General features: G+C 36.7%; 1 protein-coding gene across 1 annotated transcript in view; it reads left to right on the top strand.

Annotated features, from left to right (window-relative positions):
• TAF1B (TATA-box binding protein associated factor, RNA polymerase I subunit B) overlaps nt 1-22,045 on the top strand; it is a 99,593-nt gene that overhangs the window by 52,451 nt on the left and 25,097 nt on the right. Inside the window, exon 9 of the mRNA XM_001381106.4 lies at nt 7,161-7,308. Within this exon, the coding sequence (XP_001381143.1) occupies nt 7,161-7,308 (148 nt within the window). The remainder of the gene's footprint in view (nt 1-7,160; nt 7,309-22,045) is intronic.

Here is a 22,045-nt window from a genome sequence, read left to right as displayed (position 1 = left end):
CAAAAGGTGCAATTGTTTTAGGAGATGGAGATGGAGATAATACCAGTGGAGCTTTTTGTGTGGGCTGCTAAGGACTGTTTTTCTTCTTTGGTTTTTGTTTTGTTTTTGTTATTCTAGAAACTGAGCAAACTCTTTTTTTAAGGGGGAGGGGAGAATGGAATGGAAGAATGAAAAAATATCTTGACACTTTCCTTCAGCTTTAATACTAGGAAGAGACTATTTTCCCCCCATTAGGATGCCCAAGTTGTCTTAATGCACAACTGCTAATATCAAGAAAGTTAACAGACCTAGCTTGTATCTGAGCACTGCTGTGTAGCCTTAAACAAGTCATTTCCCCTCTTTGGGTAGTGGTTTCTTTCCTCACTGGTAAAAGAAGCTGATGATCTCTAAGATACATTTCAGGAATTCAGATTTTGAATTTATATAGGAGAATATAGTTAAGAAATTGTGTCTGTAGTTTGGTTTCTTTTCTGGAGAAGGGATTGAGTTCCAGCCTTCATTCTGATTTAAGGTTAAGCCCAGCAATTGAAGCAGGTGTGCATGTTACATTTTAGTATTCCTACTCATCTTGATGTACTGTCATTTTCCCCCTCAGGCAGATAACCTTTGTATCTGACTCAAGTTTCTAGAGCATGGTGTTCTGATTTGAAGCGACATTACTTCTAGCAGCAAATTTTCTGTTTAGCTAACTAGACAATAAATCTGTATCTGTTTCAAGGATACTATTACCCAGTGTTGACTTGGAAAAAACACAGAACTAATAGTCAGAAAAATCACTCTTTAAACAAGGAAAAGGGGTTCAGGGTGACAGTAGGCCACTACACAGAGCTGCCCACATGCCTATGCAGAGTCTGAGAATTGAACTCTGGTTGCTCTGGACACTGACCCCCAGGAAAGCCCATGGTGCTAGATTAGACTATTCCCAGGAGCCATTAAAGCTGGGAAGCTTAAATACCTCTCCAGGTTAAACATGGGGGCTGAGGATGAGAGGGATAGTTGATTGATGTTACAATGGTGAAAAAGGAAAATTCAGAGGGGAATAACTGTAAGGGGCTAATGCTTTACAATGGACACAAAAGGGAATGACAGAGCCAAAGGCTGGGCCACCTTGGTAAAGGACTTTGGCCTAAGGAGGAGAGGCCTTTGGGATCAAAGAGATACTTAACATCTGATGGGATTAGCTATTCCCACCCAAACTACCTTAAAGTCTGTTGTTAGTCTGAGACCAGTGAAGTAGGACTTTCCCTCAGGGAGGACACTCTCATGTGACAAAGTCAAACCTGAGACTTTCACCTTTAAGCTAAATAAACTGGGGGTCCTTAAATCTTTCTAGGCTACAAGTTTGGGGGCTTCTAGATCCCACACTGACACTGGGAACACATAGAACAGTCGTTACTTATCTAAATGTGAATTTTACTCTGGAAATTTGTTCTTTTAATGAACTGTTGGTAGCAATATTAGTAGTATGCTGTAAGCCATGATTTCTTTTATTTTTATAGTTTTCAGGCTATGTTTAGATAATTTACATTTCATAAACTCCAATGTATTATAGTCCTTGACAGTATTTCTATAATCCTCCTTAAAAATGAATCATTTCATTATTCATTATAGGGCTTTTAGTAAAATGGATAAATAGGAATGCAGTTAGAAGCAACAGCCCTCCAGTTTTTTTAATGTTGATTAACAACATTCTGATCTACTCTTTGAATGACTAGTAAGAAAAGATGTAATGCTGGTTCGGCCAAATCAACTGCATGGCATTTTGCCATGCTGATTCATTTTGATTTGGAAAAACTTTTAAGACTCTTTGTAAAACCTGTTCCCTATTAGTTAAAGGAGGACTATGTCTCCAGAGAGCATTCAGTTATTTCTTAAGCTCTCCCAAATGAAGGAATTACAGGTTCAAGTTTGAATACATTCCAAGTCTCCTTGAAGTCAGAAAGACTGGAGTTCAAATCTGCCCTTAGATACTTAGCAGCTGTGTGACTGGGTAAGTCACTTCACCACTGTTTGCTTCAGTTTCCTCAACTGTGAGTTGAGAATAATAACCCCTACCTTTCAGGATTGTCTTGAGGATTAAATGAGATAATAGTTTTAAAGTGTTTCATATTATTTCATATAGTACAAAAATATTCCATTGCATTCATGTTTTACAACTTGTTTGGCTATTCCCTAATTGCCGAGCATCTACTTTGTTCATTGCAATTTCAAAAAAGTACTGTTATAAATATTATGGTATATTTGAGACCTTTCACTGAATCATTTATTTATGATAAATATTAGTAGTAGGATCTCTGGGGCAAAAAGAATGGATACTTTAGTCACTTTCTTAACATAATTCCAAATTGCTTTCCAGAATGACAGTTTCAACTATAGTGTACCAGTATACTTGTCTTTCCACAGCCTTCATAGCATGAATTCTTTCATTTAACGTCTTTGCCAACTTGTAGAATATGAGGGAACACTTCAATCATTTTGATTTTACAATCAATCAGTCAAAATTTATTAAGTGTCCACTATGTACCAGGCACTGTGTTAAGCAATGTGGAGGCAAAAGGAGGCAAAAGACAGTCTTTTGTGGCTGTTTGTAGTTTGCAGTTCTCTAGAGAACTATTTACAACTTTTAAAAAAAAATTTAAACAGTATTCTTTAAACTTTAAGTGTGCTATGTACCAGACATTGTGCCAAGCACCTAGAATACAAAAAGAATCAAAAGATAGCCCTTGCCTTCAAGGAGCTCACAGTCTAATTATCAGACAACAAGCAAATATAAACATATAAAAACAAGCTATATGTGGAATAAGTAGGAAATAAATAAGAGAGAGAATGTTTTAGAATTGAGGTGTTGGGGGGAGGGGGCAACCGAGTAGCTCAGTGGATTGAGAGCCAGGCCTAGAGATGGGAGGACCTAGGTTCAAATCTGGTCTCAGACACTTCCCAGCTGTGTGACCCTTGGCCAGTCACTTAACCTCCATTGCCTAGCCTTTACCACTTTTCTGCCTTGGAACCAATACAAGACAGAAGTTTAAGGGTTTTAAAAAAGAAAAATTGAGGAGTTGGGAAAGGCTTCCTATAGAAAGTGAGAGATTTGAAACCAGGGTAAGAAATAATTGGCAGAGATGAGAGGAGGGGAGCATTCTAGGCATAAGGGACCCCCAGAGATAATTCCCAGATCAGAGGGATGAATTATCTTATTTCTGCAACAGCCAAGAGGCCACTATCATTGGATTGAAGAGAACAGAGTGGAAAGGATTAAAAATACTGAAAAGATAGGAGGGGACTAGGTTTTGAATGGCTTTGAATGCCAAAAAAAATTGCATTTGATCCTGGAAGCAATTGGGAGCCATTGGAATATATTGGAGCAGGAAGGTAACAAGATCAGACCTGCACTTTAGTAATATTACTTTGGTAGCTGAATGGAGAATGCTGGTTATATTAAGGAGAGATTTAAGGCAGACCAACCCACCACAAGCTGCAATAATTGAGGTGTGAGGTGATGAGAGTCTGCACTAGAGCAGTGGCCAAGTCAAGGAAGAGAATGGGTATATTAGAAATGTTGCAAAGGTGAAATCAATAGGCCTTGGCAAAAGATTTGTTATGATCTGGTAACCAGTTTTATGGAGACATATATGGGAATCATAGCTGGAGTGGCTTTTGGAATTGCATTTTCCCAGTTGATTGGTATGCTATTGACCAGCTGTCTGTCCCAGTTTATCATTACTGATCAATATGAGATGGTTTAATAAGAGTCTTTCATGGGTGTTGGGGACAGAAGAAACCTTTTTCCACCTTGGGAGCTGTAATATTCCAGGAAGAATTTCAAGGACATATTAGAGGACACCACCCACTTACATGCGCTTATACATGCACTCATGTGTGCATACATGTACACTCATACCCATAGAAATGAAGTCTCAGCTCCATTATCAAATTGTTCCATAACTAGAGTTTCCTTCTGTGAATTACTGTTGTGCCCCAGAGAGTAGCCCAAGTCACTCTGTTTCTAGTACTGTTTAGCACCGCCCCATGTGCCACAAACTTTACGCCTCAGCCTTTGGACTTCAAAGCCACATGAGGGTACACGGTAGATGAAACTGCACAAAGACAATAATCATTCTTGGTCACCGAGAGACTACCAAGTTAGCACTCCATCTTGAGGGGCTCTGCATATTAACGACACTACTGGTATGCCCTTGGCCATACTGTAGGCGCATTGTAACTTAAAGGTGATCCATTAATGGTGTTGATCAGACTGCATATAATGGCTGGAAGGCATCCTTAGCCTTTCACCAAGGTTAATAAATGTTGCACATGTTCATCTAAAGCAAGTATATGAAATCTGCTTCTTGGCTAAAAAAACAGAGACCTTGGCAACAGCTTCGGCTTGGGTGTGGGGTAAGAGATAGTGAAGAATCTAGGTTGTGAGCCTGAGGGACTAGGAGGATGATGTTACCCTCTGATAACAGCAAAGGTAGGAAGGAGGGGTGGAACTCAGGGGAAAAGATAATGAGCTTAAGATGTCTTTTGGACCACAGTGTTTGAAAGGCAGGTGTAGATGAAAGATTGGAGGTCAATTGAGAGGTTAGGGAAGGATAGGAAGATCTGAGAATCAGCAGCAGAGAGTAATTAAATCAATGAGAGCTGATGAGATCAGAAAGTGTACAGAGGGAGGAAAGGGTACAGTACAGAACTCTGAGAGACACCTATGATTAGAGTGATCTGGAGGATCCAGCAAAGGAGACTGAGAAGGAATGGCTAGATAGATTGGTTGGCGACTTGGTGGTTTGTTGATAGGAGATAGGTAGTAGAATCAGGAGAGAGTGGTGGCCCCAAAATGTAGATAGAAAAAAGTATTAAGGAAAGAGTGATCCACAATTTCAAAAGCCATGGAAAAGTCATTGAGAATGATTTGACAATTAAGATATTACCAATTGAAAAAGCATTTTCATATGCACAGCAAAACACAAAAAAGATTCAGTGTGAAACCATGAATGTCCATTTCACATAGCTAGTTATTTTTTGAAAAGCATATGATAAATTCTACATCTGACTTAACTCAATTGCTTGTCAGTTCTCTTATGTTATATCTTTTTAAAAAAACTTTTACAATGGTCCACTTTTTTTTCTGCACTATTGCTAGCCTCTTCTACTTTCTGACCTCCTCTACATTAACCAGGAAAGGAAAAAGAAGGAAAAAATGACTTGAAACAAATTAGCACAGTCAAATATAGCATATCCACATAGAGGCCAAGACCAAAAATATGCCTGTTTATCTTGTGCCCATCCCTTCTCTGTTAGGAGGTGGGTAGTATGCTTTGTCATAGTCCTCTGGAGATCTGAGACACTGTTATTCATTCCTGTGATAAGTTCTTAAATGCTTCAAAGTTGTTTTTCCCTACATTGTTTTTGTATCAGTTGTTCTCCTGATTCTTCGCACTTCACTGAGTCAATTTATACTAACCATGATTGTTCTCTGAAATTATCTTTTTAATTTTTTTCTTAAGATACAACAAGATTGTATCAATTCATATACCACAACTTGTTTATCCCTCAAATTGTCTTAAAAGGCCATTTATGCACTGTATCCCCTCCCCCACCTAGTTCTAATTCTTCTCCCCACCCTCTTGCAGTACTTCTCTTAAACTCTCTCTCTCAACTTATGTAACCCTGTTGAGTTTGATATATTTCTCAATAAAACTCGGTGTATGTGTTCAGTTCATTTCTTTTAAGTGTAAGATTTATTTGAATCCTACCTACCTCTTACTTTCTCCATGTTTGTATATTCTCATGTCCTCTAATTATGATGACTTGTAAGTTCCTCCCCATTCTTCCTTCTTTCTACATTAATATATTCTTTATTTTATCTTTCCTTTTCTCTTTTAAAATTCTGAAAACAGAACTAATACATTTATAGGACCTCAGTTTTTCTAATTTAACCTCCTTTGTGTGCTAAGTGGGCCATTAGATAGAATTTTAGATCTGGAGTTAGGAAGACCTGAGTTCAAATGCAGACTAAAATATTTACTAGCTATGTAAATCTAAACAAGGCATCCTCTGTTTGCTTCAGTTTCCTCATCTGTAAAATGGAGATAATAAGGGCACCTGCTTCCCAGGGTGGTTGTGAGGAATGAGATGATAATTGTAATTATTCAATCAATAAACATTTGTTAAGCACCTAATATGTGCCAAGCACTATGCTAAGCCTTGGGATTACAAAAAGAAGCAAAACACAGTCCCTACGCTCAAGGAGCTTACAATCTATCAGGGAAGACAACAGGAAAATAAATATATACAAAGCAAGTTTTATATATAAGATAAAACAGAAAATCATTAACCAAGAGAAGACACTAGAATTAAGAAGGGCCAAGGAGGGCTTCCTGTAGAAGGTGAAATTTTAGTTGGGACTTAAAGTACTTAGCGGATTGCCTAGAACATAGTATAGAACATTCTATAAGGTTCTGCTGGGATGCTTTTTTAATTAATTCTGTGATTTGCATATCTTTCTAGCTTTAGATCATGAATTAGAGCTTTGTTCCCCATCTCCTTTCGCCTTCTGTAATTTTTGAGTGGCATGTTGGTCTTATCCTGTGTACTTTATGATCTTTTAATGACCTCTTTTTCTCTGGGATCACATGCTTCCTCCATTGGCCTTTCAAATTCATGGTACTGGGTCTTTGAGACCATCTCTGGTATCTTAGAACAATGTTTAAGGACCTCAGAGGTCAGCACTGTGTTGCCATTCCCTGGGGTTTCTTAAGGTCCCTGCCCTGGGATTTTCTGGCCATCCTGAGGATCTCTCAGCAAACTCTTGCCTCTAGAGACCCTGCCTCTAGGCACAGAGTCTTAGAGGCTAAAATTTTCTTTTCTGTGGTTATCCTCTTGCTTACTTTGCTTGAGAGCTTTCCTTTCCTAGCTGATCTTATCCCACCCTGCCTCCCCCTTCAGTTCTGAGGTGGAAAGTGTTGCTCTAGTTTATCATTTGATTTCTTGTTAATTATGCAAACTGGTAAAACTTTAGGGTTTTGTTAGAGGAGGTACTTGGGAGCTGGGCAGCTTGTCTCCCATTCAACCCTTTTATCTTTTGTCACATTGCCTAAAAATTTTAAAACTAAAATTCTAGAAATTATGTCTTTACCCTGAATGCCTCCATTTTATTTTAGTCTTGGCCCGTCTATGAAGATATATATGAAAAAATTATTGAACTTGGAAAATTTTTGGACTTGCCTCGTTTTCCAGATATAACTGAGAACTGTTTTCTCCATCCAAATATGTTATGTATGAAGTACCTGATGGAAGCCAATTTACCTGGTAAGTAGAATATGTATTTATATATAACATCTGTGTGAGTGCATGTGTTTAGGAAATGTTTTGATATTTATATACTACATATTAGATTTATAGTCAGTGGAATTATATGATACAAAATCTGAGGCCCCTTGGTGCTGTCACCAGTAGATCAAAAAAATAATAGACGGTAGTGAATTGATCCAACCATTCTGGAGAGCAATTTGGAACTATTCCCAAAGGGCGATAAAAGAATGTCTGCCCTTTGATCCAGCCATAGCACTGCTGGGTCTGTACCCCAAAGAGATAATGGACAAAAAGACTTGTACAAAAATATTCATAGCTGCGCTCTTTGTGGTGGCCAAAAATTGGAAAATGAGGGGATGCCCTTCAATTGGAGAATGGCTGAACAAATTGTGGTATATGTTGGTGATGGAATACTATTGTGCTAAAAGGAATAATAAAGTGGAGGAATTCCACAGAGACTGGAACAACCTCTAGGAAGTGATGCAGAGCGAGAGGAGCAGAACCAGGAAAACATTATACACAGAGACTGATATATTGTGGTACAATCGAAGGTGATGGACTTCTCCATTAGTGTCAATACAATGTCCCTGAACAATCTGCAGGGATCTAAAAAATACTACCCACAAGCAGAGGATAAACTGTGGGAGTAAAAACACCGATGAAAAGCAACTGCTTGACTACAGGGTTGGAGGAGATAAGACTGAGGAGAGACTCTAAATGAACACTATAATGCAAATTCCAACAACAGGGAAATGGGTTTGAGTCAAGAACACATGTGATAACCAGTGGAATCATGCGTCGGCTATGGGAGAGGGAAAGGCAGGGGGGGGATGGGAGGAAAAGAAAATGATCTTTGTTTCCAGTGAATAATGTATGAAAACGACCAAATAAAATAATGTTTAAAAATTAAAAAATAAATAAATAAATAAAATAAAAAGCATTATAATGGGAGGAATCAAATAAAATAATATTTATAAATCACCAAAAAAAATAATAGACTGTATTAAAAATAATGTAGCATCCTTTAGAGGAAGAACTGTTTTCTTACTTTGTGTCCCAGACACATATCACATAGGTATTTACAAATGCTTTTTAAAATTGATTTATCACACAAATATGACAGCTCTGTCTTGACTGCCAAACAAATGTTCTTATGTGAAGTTTCATATCAGAAAAGAATTATTCTAGAAACCAAATAGTTCCTGGAATGGTTTTAGATTTTCAGCTTGATGAAAAGTGATATGTCTTTTAGTCCCAATTACTTTAGGTGGCTTTGTTTAACTGATTTTTGGTACTGTACTTTGTTGAGAGAACAGTTTGGATGTTTGGGAATTGCTGTTCTGGCAAAATAAAATGAATCCAAAATTTTTTTGAATAAAAAATTAGTTCTGGGAAAGAGAATATATATGTTTAAATTTTTTAAAATTTCATCATTACCATAAAGCATTTGTTTTGGTTTTTCACTGGACCTGTGATTTCATTGGTGTATAGAATTCCCAGTGAGGAAACTCCCTCTACCAATGCAGGTCAATAGCTACTCTGCCACTTGTAGTATAAAAGAGGTACCTGAGAAGTTTAGGGACATACCCAGTATAAAAGCTATTATATGAAAAAGGTGGGTCTTGAGTCTGGGTTATCTTAACTCCAAGGCCTTGGATCTGGACACTCTGCTAACCTGACTTTTAATATGACATTACCGATTCTTCATGGTTATGAGGAAGACTGATCTGAATTCAAGAGGAGTCCAAATTAAAAAATCTTTGAAAAAATAATTCAACTAAAGACCCTGTTTTAATGGTAACTCAAGAGACACAAATTCAGGTATATGCAATTAACAATCAGAAAAAAATAAAGGCAGAAAAATATATAAAATAAAAATTTTTAATTACACACTAAAGCAGTGCCATTTTCCTAAGTGGCATAAAGTCTCACAACAGTTTGCCCAATCACACTTATTCCAGCTCTGAGAAGCAGTAATGTAAGTCATTACATTGTTTTGTGCCAAACATTAGCTCCCACATCAATCTTTGTCAGGAATTTTCACTATTAATAAGTTGTATCTGTATCAGAGCAGTAGTCATTAATGCTATTTGGTTATTAATAATGGCCCCAAGTATAAGAGTAGTGATGCTGGAACTCTGATAAGCCTAAGAAAAATCATAAGTGCCTGTGAATGTTCATATAAGTAATAGTTATTAAATAATGCGGTTCACCATTATGTGTGATTTTCAACTTGTTCCAAGGGTCTTAAAATGTATTGGTCATATAAAATGAAGTCCTACTGTATGTGTAAAAATTAGAGTAGAATGAAGAGAAGCTGTTCCTTAGGAGATTAGTTTCACTAAACAGATAAAAATGAACTGTAATTTAAAAATTGATTGTATTATGTAACCTAGTATTTCTAAAGTACCTAAAATAGTTTGTTCTAAAAAGAGATTTTAAAATTATATTCTTATTTTACTATCAATTTATTTGGCAAAGCCTTTTTTACATATTTTGGAAAGAAAAATTTTAGCCCAGAACTATTTCAAAGTATTGAATCCCAAAAATACATATACTTTGAAAGAATAGTCTTCTTTTCTACTGTAACAGTTAAAATTAGGGGAGACAGGGAGACTGAGGCATCTGAGGCAGGTAGAAATTAGTTTCTCTCTGCAAGAAGTATTATATTTTTTAGAGGTTTATTAAAGGTTAAAGATTAAAGAATATACAAGTAAGAAACATGTGCCTAGGCCAGAGGCCTAGACAAAATAACCTCACATCACGCAAGAGACGCTCCTGCTCCAAAATGGAAGTCCAAAAAGAGCCAAGAGAGCGACCCTCAAAAGCCTTTGAATCAGCTTAAATACCTTCTCGATCTCGGCCCAGGTGAGATTACAAGGCAGCAAAGGCTCTTGGGGATTGTAGTCCTGTATTCGAGTCTATTTTTTACATTCCCTGTGTGATCATTTTTGGAAAAATTAATTTTCCCCCAAAAGGATCATAAAAACATAATAAACTTAAAAGATTACAATAGTGTGAGGATAAGAGAAAAAAGAATAAAACCAATAATTGCTGAACACATTGACAAAAAGCCGTTAGGGGGCAGTCCCCTTTGGCATAAAAGTATACATACAAATAAATGTTCAATCAACCACACCCAAGTTCAATTTTGTGCAACTTGTGGTCTGGAGGCTTCTTCATGGTGGCTTCTCCAACAGTTCAGTTCTGGATTCAGAGAGGTAGCATCTTCTTTACCTAAAATTCTTCTCAAAAGGAATTTAAACTTTGCAATTTAAATAATGATATTTTTTTCTAACATTCCCCCGTGTTGTGGGTGACTGAAAGATACAGAATCACTTAGGGATGCATGTCTGAGGTATGAGGTATATGAATCAATTGGCAAGAGATATTAAAAAGACATCAGAAAATCCAAAAGAAAAGAAAAATTTCTGGATGAAAATATAGACTATCAAAGTCTTATGTGTAAAAATTCCAAGTAGAAGAAAAATAAATCTATAACAGGTCCTTCAATCAGGGCCCAATCAAAATGATATAAGTAATGATGCATTTACCCAGTCAGTAGCCAGGACTACAGAAAGGTACCACACTATGAGAGGCAGAAAAGAAAGGGACCAGATTATAGAAGCCAAGTAGGAGCCAAGGTTTTGGGGATACTCGTCTGTGAGTATCTTCAGGGTGGGTGTGGATACAAGGAAAGCCTATGTCTTAACACATGTTAAACATAGTAACCTTGAGTCTTCACACTAGGTTCAAGATCTTTGTATTGGCCTAGAAGTGCATCAAACCATCCTAGATTGGCCTTTCTTTGGCTCTGTGCAATGGCTCTTGTGTGTATATCTTCTCCTGGAATCAGACAGAATCATTAAGCAAAGTCCCATAATTTATTTAACTAATTAGTGGCATCATTTTTATAGTCACAAGCCTTTTGGGCATGCTCTGACAAATGTATCATACACTTGTAGTACTGAAAAATCAAAAGGTTAAAGAAAATCTTAATGCTGGTGACATGTGCTTCAAATATAAAAAGGAGAGAAAAAAATTTAAAAAAACTGAAAAAGTATATTGCAATGCAAGAAAAATATAATAATAAAAGAGCTTTAAAAAATTCAAAAATATAGCTTATAATCATTGACACTCTGTGTCAGTTAAGAAAATATAAAATACAAGGCTTTCTCACCAAAAAATGAGATCCATTTCCTCTTTGTATCTGGCCATGATCACTGTGAGTAGAAGGCAAATGAATTGAACAAGGTTAACAATTTTTTCATCTTTAAAAATACAGTAGTACAAATATGTAGATATCAAAATCCCCAAAATTCTCAATAGCCCAATTAATTACAATAGCAAACAAACACACTTTCATATTTCACATAAGTTGCTGTATGACATTTTTAAAACCTATGAATTGATGGACATTTGTCACAATTTTTACAAACATAGCAATCTTTCAACCTTGGTAATAAACATATATATTTTTTTAAACAAAGTAAAACTCATCTAGGGTTAAGAACATAATCAAGAAATCTATATATCATTCTGGTGCAAGTAAAGTAGTGAGCTGAAGAGTATAAATAAAGGGGTGCTCCCTTTGGAGGCTTTTTAAGGGTACAAATGCCCTGAAATTAACTGCCCAACTTCCATTCACATGTGGGAAGGTTGGGGTTTATAAAATGTATTTCACTTCAGCTAATGGGCCTTACCTCGTGGTAGGGGCAGGCAAAAATAACCAGATTGTTAAAAAAATTCCAAAAATCATATTAAAAAAACCCTTAAAATCAAATCATTTGAGGTATTTAGCACATTAAAATTCCAAAGGTTGTTAATACAATTATAACCAGTTCTGAAGTCCATCTATCCTCAGCAAAATAGAAAAAAGCTGTTTTTTCATATATGGGCTTATTCACAATAATATTTGTTCAATACAATTGCAGGGGAAAAACAACAGAATTTTTAAAACTCAGTACATTCAAAATAAATTCAATCAACCTTCAGTTCAAGCAGAATAATATTGAATCCAGTAATATATGAACTTAAAATCACAAAGTTAAACCATAACAAAAAATGCAATAGAATACAGAGATTTTTATAAACCATTGGAGTCTGAAATGCCTTAGAATATAGCCTTTAGTCTTTAAAGTTCCTTGGGTGGGTTTTTTTTGTTTGTTTGTTTGTTTTTAATTATCCATTTAAATGTCTATTGTCGGAAGGTAGAGTAGTAAAGGCCTTCGATCTGCTCGGAGTCCCACAGCTGGGGAGTATCTGAGGCCAGATTTTAACCCAGGACCATGCTCTCAGTTCCCTGAGCCACCCATTTGCAAATTCAAAGTTGAATCTTTGGGCTGAATGTTTCTTCTGGCACGCAGGTGAAATCAATGAAATTACCAGAACAGTCAAAAATCCTTTTAAACAGCCCATTGCTTTTTAAGTTTCTGTTTGAAAAATCTGTTTCTTCTCCTCTCCCTTTTCTCTCTCCCCTGCTCTGATCCCCCTGTGGCCAATACCCCCATCCATGTGGAGGCTTAGCCTAAGGGAAAATTACCCATTCTCCTTTCCCTCTTGTCTCTCCCCTCCGCCCACGTGGCCAATACTGTTACCAGCTGGTCGCAATGAGTCCTCAGCAATCTGCTCCAAGGAGCTGGGTGATGAGCCGGCTGGGGTCATGCTCATGGGTCTGGGGCTGGGGTGATGAGCCGTCTGGTTTGGAGGCCAGATGGGTGAGAGACAAACCGCCGGGGTGGGTCAGGCCGGGAGCTGGAGCGCAGCTTGGACACCAGGTGAGAGGCCAGGAGCAGAAACAGGAACCGATCAAGATGGTTTTCTAAAGAGTATCTTGGAGAATAGTGGCTTTTAAAAAAATTCTCTAGGCTAAAAAAAATTTTTGAGAAGTTCTTAAAGTCTATTTTTTACACTACCCTATTTTATGCTTTTAATTTTTAATCAATACCAAAGTTCACAGAATTCGAGTTGGAAGGGATCTTAAGAGCCAACTTGTCCCCAAAGCTATCACTATTATAAAGGGTGGGACAAATGGTTTTCCAGACTCTTCCTCAGCCCCTCCAAGGCAGAGGAAACTACCACTTTTCAAGTCATTCCCTTTTGCTTCCATATATCAAAACTCAATTTACTTCTTTGCATCTTCTACCCATAGCTTCTACTTTCTTTCCTCTAGTGTCAAATAGAACAAGTCTAATACCAATGATAGCCATTCTAGTCATTGAAGACTGCTGTCATACCCTCTACATGATACCTTTCTTCTCTAGACTAAACATGTACAATTTCTTCATTTTCTTGGATGTCTAATCATGGTTTAAAAAAAAATAAAACATTTCTAAATTACCTATTCCTGATTCCTCTACTTCCTTACTCTTCTCTCATTCTTCAACCTCTTGTTACTCTGAACCTAAGACTCATGATTTCCCGGGTCCTTCTGTTGGGCTATTTTCTCACTCATGACATTCCAGAAGGACAAATCCACTGTCTTTTTTTCACTTCTTGTTTTCCTTGATCTCTCTGCAGCTTTTAATATTATTGATAGCTCTTTATCACTGGATACACTTCCCTCAACTTCAGTTTCATAACTATCTACTAGTTCTCCTCTTGTCTCTAATCTCTTTTCCTTGTTTTCTTTGCTGACTCCTCACCCTCTTCTTGACTTTTTGAAATGATTGTTGCACAAGGGTCTATCCTTGATGCTGGAGATAGCCCTAAATTATCTGATCACAGAAAGTTACAAAGCTGTCAAGCCCCCTGAATATACCTTTTCCCTACCCACTTTTCTGACCTCTTTGCCCCTGTGTAAAAAAAGCCACACTCATATCTGTAATCACTCTTCTAAACTATTTGTATTTACCTGTTAGAAACTGTTCCCTTCTTATGAAGTCAGAGATAAGTCCTGGCTCCTAGTTAATTATCCTGTTTATAAGGAGAGAGCTAGGAGTGATTTTTCCATTTCCATAAATAGTCATGAGCACTGTGGAGAGGAAGTAATAAAGGACCCAGGTGTCCTACTCATTTTCTAGGAAGAATGATAAAAGGTTGGAGCAACTTAGATATGCTGAGCCTGTGAGCAATCTCTTGAATAACCATTACTGAGATCCAGCAACTTTGATTTTTGGTTTCTTCTGCCTTGAACCTCTGTGCTTGTTGCCCCTGCCTCTGAATGTCTCCTGTACATTAAGCTTTCTCTTGTGTGAGTTAGAGCATGCCCAAATAAAAAGCCCAATGCTTTAAGCACTTAGTGGGCTAGTTTGTGAAAACCTTCCTAAATCTCTAGATTGTTGAAGTTAATTTTAGGATAGTTCTTTTTTTTTCTCTCTACAATTTCTCCTGTTAGCAGTCTTTTGCCCAAGCAAAACAAGAATGTTAAATTATTTTTTAAAATTATATAACAGAATTTAAGCATTTAAAGTAAAAAGTATTTACATTTACAAATAAAAAATCAACTATTATCTGAATTTGCACTTGATGAAATTTAATATTTATGTGTTATATCCATAAACTGTTGTGCATTTTTCTATTTAGTGACAAATATTTAAGGTTAATTTCTGATTTCTTCAGTGGAATAATTCAGAACTCTGAAAAAGTTTATTAGGTAAGAAAATAAAATATTTCAAAAATGATTTAATGATAACTAGCCATGACTAATTAAGGTTTGCAAAAACTTTACAAACATTATCTCATTTCATATTCACAACAACCATGAGAGGTAGGTGCTATTATTTGCTATTATTATTACCATTTTGGAGATGAGGAAATACTCAAATTTGCCAATTTCTGTTTCCATAAGAAGATGGATAATAATAAAGACTAATATATCAAGAATAGCTTTTTACTCTTTGAATTCAGTGTAATGAAATATAGAGAATAAAAGGATTCTTACTAGACATAGCTTAAAATACACTAAGCTATAGGTTATCTAGTTGGAATCTGCTGATATAATCAGTTCCTGAAATTCTTGCTAAACTGGAAGTGTGAGAAATTCAGGGGAGTTATACTTGTGGGAAAATACAAATATGGGGACCATATTTATGCAATAATGATTTCAAAAATGTGAAGTTTTTTTTTAATACCAGTAAAAATATTTACTAAATTAAATGGCAATAAAGCTTTATACATTTTTGTGATGATACTTAGACTCATTGTCTAGACTAATGTTTTGTTATTTGAAAAGCCCAATTTCTGCATTTGTGGGATAAATCAATAGCTTTATGTTTGTTAGATTTTATTTCATTTTCTTCAAAAAATTTTCAAAAAATAGAGATTAAAATTTTTTCTTTCATTGGAAGCAGCAGAGCCTTCAGCCCTTCCAAATATGCTTTAGTCTTGAGCTAGATAAGAATGACTCCAGACATCAGAAAAAATAACTGAAACATCTTCCCATTTGTAAATTCATAACCTTATAGCAAGTTTCCATCTGAGACACTAGTTCTGTAATGGGAATGAGAATGGCAGGATGGGTGGTTTGGCTCATTTGGCTAGTTTAATGGTCCTTACTTGCCTGACTACCCACCTCCTATTTCAAGTTTAGTCAGGGGCTATAGAATGGGAGAAGGTCGCTTCCTAGTTTATATTAGGTGCTTTGTTGTCTGTCCTCAAAGGTGGACTTGTCTGGTGCATGCTTCCTTGTGGGTTCTTAAGCAACTCACTTGACTTTTCTGGGCTTTATGTCATTGGTTATAAAAAGAGGAGGATGCCCTGGACAGTTTCTCAGATCTAAAGCTATAACCTAAGAAAAAACAAAATCCTTGGCTAATAGAGTTTACATTCTTTGATACTGATACTCAGGGGATCAAAGGTGGCATAACTACAACTTCCAGTATTACATTACTGTACAGGGATACAAAAATGAAAGTAGTAGTTATTTCTTCCCTTTTGCTTTTTTATTCACTATCAGTGCCTCCTTTTATTCATCTTTCTCCCTTATCTTCTAACTATATTTTCTTCTCTTAGAGTCTTGAGAAATTGCAATTACAAATAATAATACAGTTCTAACTTAGAAATTTTCTGAAAGAAAACTGTATACTCCTCTGGAGACTGATGAAAGTAATATGCAAAATTTAACAAATCTTTTTTGCAAACCTATCTTGGAATATTAGTGAAAACTATTTTGATGGTAAAAGTCAAGTCAAAACACCTAAGTTTTTCAGTATAATAGATATATCTGTATATAAGTTTTATGTTGGAATGTCTTCAAGCAAATTTACAACTTTTCGTGGCTAAACATTTTCTAGTTAATTTTTATAGTTCAATTTTTTTGTTGATAGTGAACATTTTTCACTAATAAATTACTTATTTGTCATTTAGAATAACATAAAACATGATTAGGTTTCAAAATGTATAATGAAGACAAGGAATGTTTTCATGCCTCACAACATGAAAGAGATCTATAATAAAATAGTTTTTATTCTATTGAACATGCCAACAATGTGAAATTGCAGATGTTAATGTGTCCCTATAGCTAACGATGTAAAAGTCAAATCAATAAACATTTGTTAGATGCCTATTATGTGCCAGACACTGTACTAAGCACCAGGATTACAAGGAAAGCTAAAAACACTCCCTGCTTTCAAGGAGTATAGAGTGTAATGAGGTGATAACATGAAAATAACTATGAACAATATATAGACAGGATGAATTGGAGATAATCTTGGAAGACACTAACATGAAGGAAGATCGGTGTTCTTAATGTGTTCCATGAACTTATTTTTAAAAAATATTTTGGGAGGGTAAAGCCAAGGTGGTAGAGTTGGTATAGATCTTCATCTGATCTCTACCAAATTGCCCTCCAAAAAAACTGATATAATGCCTTAGAACAAATTCTAGAGCACCATAACCCTCAAAAAGACAAGGTGAAGTAATTTTCCAGTGCAAAACAACTTAGAAGGCCTGCATGATGGATCTAGTGCACTGGGATAGTGGTGGAGCACAGCATGCCAGGGCAGGCCCCTCAACAGCAATAGGCTCTGAGTGCAGCTGAAGCAGCAGCAAAGGCTTCTGGAGCTTTCAGCCACATATGGTATAGAGGACAGTTGCTTAGAAAGAGATTACAAGTGTCCTTTTGCTAGCTCTGGATGCAAGACTCTTGTTGCATTGCCCATACACAGAACCAGTTCACAGTCCAGGGGGCATGATCTCAGGGTGAGAAGGACTATTAGCAAGCACCAAATCTTGTGGCTGTAGGGAAACAGGGGAAACTGGCCACAGTTCCAAGGGGAAAAAGAGTGCTTGGGGTTACTCACAGACCAGAGCGCAGGCCAGGAGAGTATTAAACATACCTCTCCTTACATCATACCACCTTGAAAGAACTTCCCCAGAGCTACCTCTGAAGGCAACTATATTGAACTCACAGCTTAAAAAGTGCTCCCTTCACCACAGGTACAGAGGCCAACTTTAACAGTTTTTTTTTTTAATTAAAAGAAAAAGGCAGAAAATTGAGCAAACAACAGAAAAAGAAACTCAGGGTTATTTTGGTGATAGAGAAGACCAAACACAAACTCAGAAGACAACAATAAAACCAATACTACTGCATCCAAAACCTCCAAGAAAATTGGAATTACTCTCAAGTCCAAAAAAATTAACAGAGCAGTTCAAAAGGGACTTTAAGAAGCAAATAAAAGAGGTAGAAGAAGAATTGGGAAAAGAAATGAGAGCTCAACCATTTTGTTCACTATAATACAGGAAAATCATGAAAAAAAGAGTCAACAGCTTGGAAAAGGAAGCACAAAAAATTACTGAAGAAATTAATAACTTGAAAAGCAGAATAGGCCAATTGGTAAAAGAGGCAAAAAAAAAAACCACTGAAAAGAACATCTTTAAAAGCAAAATTAGCCAAGTGGAAAAAAAAGATAAGCAAAAATGCATTGAAAAGAACTTTTTAAAAGGTATACTACCTCTCTTAATAATAATATAGATTTGAATTTAAATAACTTTAGAATTACCGATATAATCCTTTGGGGGAGAGGGGATGGGTATCCAGTGAAATATAGGACTTTCAAACATTCCTGAAAAGACCAGAGCTGGACAGAATATTTGATTCTGAAATTCAAGACTCAAGAGAATTATAAAAAAGGGAAACAGAAAAGAGAAATCAAAAGACATTCAATAAGATTAAACTATGTACCTCACTACATGGGGAAATGATTCTTATAACTCCAAAGAATTTTGTCATTATTAGGGCAGTTAGAAATAGTATACATAGCAAGAATTAGAGATTCTGAGGAGGTGGAGTCAAGATGGTGGCGTAGAAGCAGCAAAAGTTCAGACCTCTAAATACCCTTCCGTAACAATTACAAACTAAATGCTCCTGGGGACTGAAAATCAAACCTAACAATAAGACAGAGTCAAGGAGCCCTCCTGCTGGACTCAATTCAAAAGGTATGCCCCCCAAAAGCTGGAATTCGAGAACACTCGGCTTTAAGGGGAAGGCAGAAGGAAGGTCCTGGGACCCCCCCCCCCCCCCAAGACGCTAAGCCTCCAGAGGCGGAAGGAACCTCTGGGCAGGCAAAGGCACTGGTCTGGAGGGTGTATCTTGTGGACAGGGCTGTGCCAAGCACAGAGCATCAAACACAAGTGGTGGGGAAGGAGCTAGAGAAGGAGCTGGAGAGGGCAGCCTGGTCACAGCGGCGGAGACCTTCCATATTGCTCCAGCCTTCCAGGAGGTTTTGGCCTCAGAGCACATCCAGCCCAACCCAGTTGAACTTAATCCCATCAAAAGTCTTCAGAGGTCAGGGAAGCCCAAGCTCCAACACCCCTCCCTCACAAACTGCTGGACTTTAATCCAATCAAAAGCCTTCAGAAGACAGGGAAGCTCAAACTCCAACACCCCTCCCCCACAGACTGCATGGAGAGATCTTCTGACAAAGCTCCAAGAGGGAAGACTGTCAGAAAACCCCAAAATCAAAAAAAAAAATGAGAGGAGCAAGAGCACAGACAAATACGGGGAGTAAAGAAGGAGTAAATATGAGCAAACAACAGAAAAAGAAAAAAATTATAATTGACAGCTTCTATATAGGCAACAAACAAAGAGCAAACAGAACAGAGGAGGAGGGATCATCAAACATTATAAATCAGAAATCCCAGTGAACAGGATACAGGCTTTGGAAGAACTCAAAATGCAATTCAAAACACAAGAGAGGCTGAAAACAATTAGGAAAAGAACTTAAAAACTAAGATAAGTCATCTGGAAACAGAAAATAGTGTCTTGAAGGCCAAAATCAACCAGCTTGAAAATGAGGCAAAGGAAATGAAAGATGAGGCAAAGGAGATGAGAGATGAGGTAAAGAGAATGAAAGATGACCTCCAAAGAAAATCTGACCAGAAAGAAAAGCATGACCAAAAAGCCAGGGATGAAATACAGTCTTTAAGAACCAGAATACAACAACTAGAATTGAGTGATCTCACAAGGCAGCAGGACACTATAAAACAAAACCAAAAGAATGAAAAAGTTGAGGAAAATATGAAGCATTTCATTCACAAAAGATTAGATTTAGAAAATCATTCGAGGAGAGACAATTTAAGAATCATTGGTCTGCCAGAAGACCATGACAAAAGAAAAAGCCTGGACATAATACAATAGGAAATTATCCAAGAAAACTGCCCCAATATTCTAGAACAAGAGGGAAAAGTGGAGATTGAAAGAATCCATAGATCACCTCCTGTACTTAATCCCCAACTGACAACACCCAAGAATGTTATAGCCAAATTCAAGAACTATCAGACCAAAGAAAAAATATTACAAGCTGCCAAGAAGAAATCATTCAGATACCATGGAATCACATTGAGGATAATACAGGATCTGACTGCATCTACACTGAAGAACCGAAAGGCATAGAATATGATATTCTGGAAAGCAAGGGAACTAGGTCTACAATCAAAAATCAACCAGCAAAACTAACTATATTCTTACAGGAGAAAGTATGGTCATTCAACAAAATAGAAGAATTCCAAGCATTTTTAAAGAAAAGACCAGACCTGAACAGAAAATTTGATGCCCAAGCACAGAACTCAGAGAATCATCAAAAGGTAATTAAAAAAGAGGGAAAAAAGAAAAACAACAAAAAAAACTTTTTTTTTAAAGAGACTCAATAAGTTAAAATGATATGTATCCCTATAAGAAAAGAGGTCACTGGTAACTCTTAAAAATTGTTACTACCATCTGGGCAGCTAGAGAATTACACTTAAAGGGAACAGTGACAAACTGTAGAGGATGAAATGACAAATCATAAGTGGGTATATAGATATATGTATGCATTAATACATATATGTGTGTGTGTGTGTATACAACTAGAGCTAAAAAAAGAGGTTAATACTAAAAGAAATGGGAAAGGAAATATAAGGGGTAAATTTATATTTCACAAAGAAGATCATGGTGGGAGGGGGGAGAACATCAATACACTGGAAGGGTAAAGAGGTTGGAGATAGGAAATACTCAACTCTTAGGTGCATTGAAATTGACCCAAAGAGGGAAGAACAATCCAATCCATTGGAGCAGAGAATAGATTTGTGCCCTATAGGGGAGGAGAAGGGTAACAAACGGACTGGTGGGGAGGGAAGCCATACAAGAGAGGGAGAGGGTAGGGGGTAGTTTTAGAAAGACTGCAAGGCAAATAAGAGGGGAATAAGAAAGGAGTGGGGTAGAAAGGGAAGTAAAATAAGTGTGGGAACTAGGGGTACTGATTAAAAACAAGCATTGGTATAGAAGGAAATGGTGAAAGAAGAAAAGGCAGGACTAGGAGTAGAAATCAAAATGCTGGGAAATACATAGCTGGTAATCATAACTGAATGTTAATGGAATGAACTCACCCATAAAACACAAGCAAATTGCAGAGTGGATTAGAATCCAAAACCCTACCATATGCTGTCTACAAGAAACACACATGAAGAAAGTAGATACACATGGGGTGAAAGTAAGAGGATGGAGCCAAATCTATTGGGCATAAACTGAGAAAAAGAAGGCAGGAGTCATAATCATGATATCTGAGAAAGCCAAAGTAAAAATAAATCTAGTTAAAAGAGATAGGGAAGGTAATTCCATCCTGGTACAAGGCAGTATAGACAATAAAGAAATATCAGTACTCAACGTGTATGCACCAAATGGCATAGCATCCAAATTTCTAAAGGAGAAATTAATAGAGCTCAATGATGAAATAGATAGAAAAACTATACTAGTGGGAGACCTGAAACTTCCTCTATGAGAACTAGATAAATCAAACCAAAAAATAAATAAGAAAGAAGTAAGAGAAAAATTAGAGTTAGTAGATATATGGAGAAAAATAAATAGGGACAAAAAGAAATACACCTTCTTTTCAGCAGCACGTGGTACATTCACAAAGATTGACCACGTATTAGGGCATAAAAACATTGCAAACAAGTGCAAAACAGCAGAAATAATAAATGCAACTTCTCAGATCACAATGCAATGAAAATAATAATTAGTAAGGGTACATGGAGAGGTAAATCAAAAATTAATTGGAAATTAAACAATATGATTCTCCAAAACTGGTTTGTTAAAGAACAAATCATAGAAACAATTAATAATTTCATTGAAGAGAATGATAATGATGAGACATGTTTTCAAAACCTATGGGATGCAGCCAAAGAAGTAGTCAGGGGGAAATTTATATCCTTGAGTTCATATATTAACAAATTAGGGAAGACAGAGGTCAATGAATTGGGAATGCAAATTAAAAAACTAGAACGTGAACAAAGTAAAAATTTCAGATGAAGGCTAAAT

This window comes from Monodelphis domestica, chromosome 1 (assembly GCF_027887165.1).
Source record: "Monodelphis domestica isolate mMonDom1 chromosome 1, mMonDom1.pri, whole genome shotgun sequence".
Lineage (NCBI taxonomy): Eukaryota > Metazoa > Chordata > Mammalia > Didelphimorphia > Didelphidae > Monodelphis > Monodelphis domestica.
Note: the sequence above shows the minus strand (reverse complement) of the source record. Positions and strands in the feature narration are given on the sequence as shown.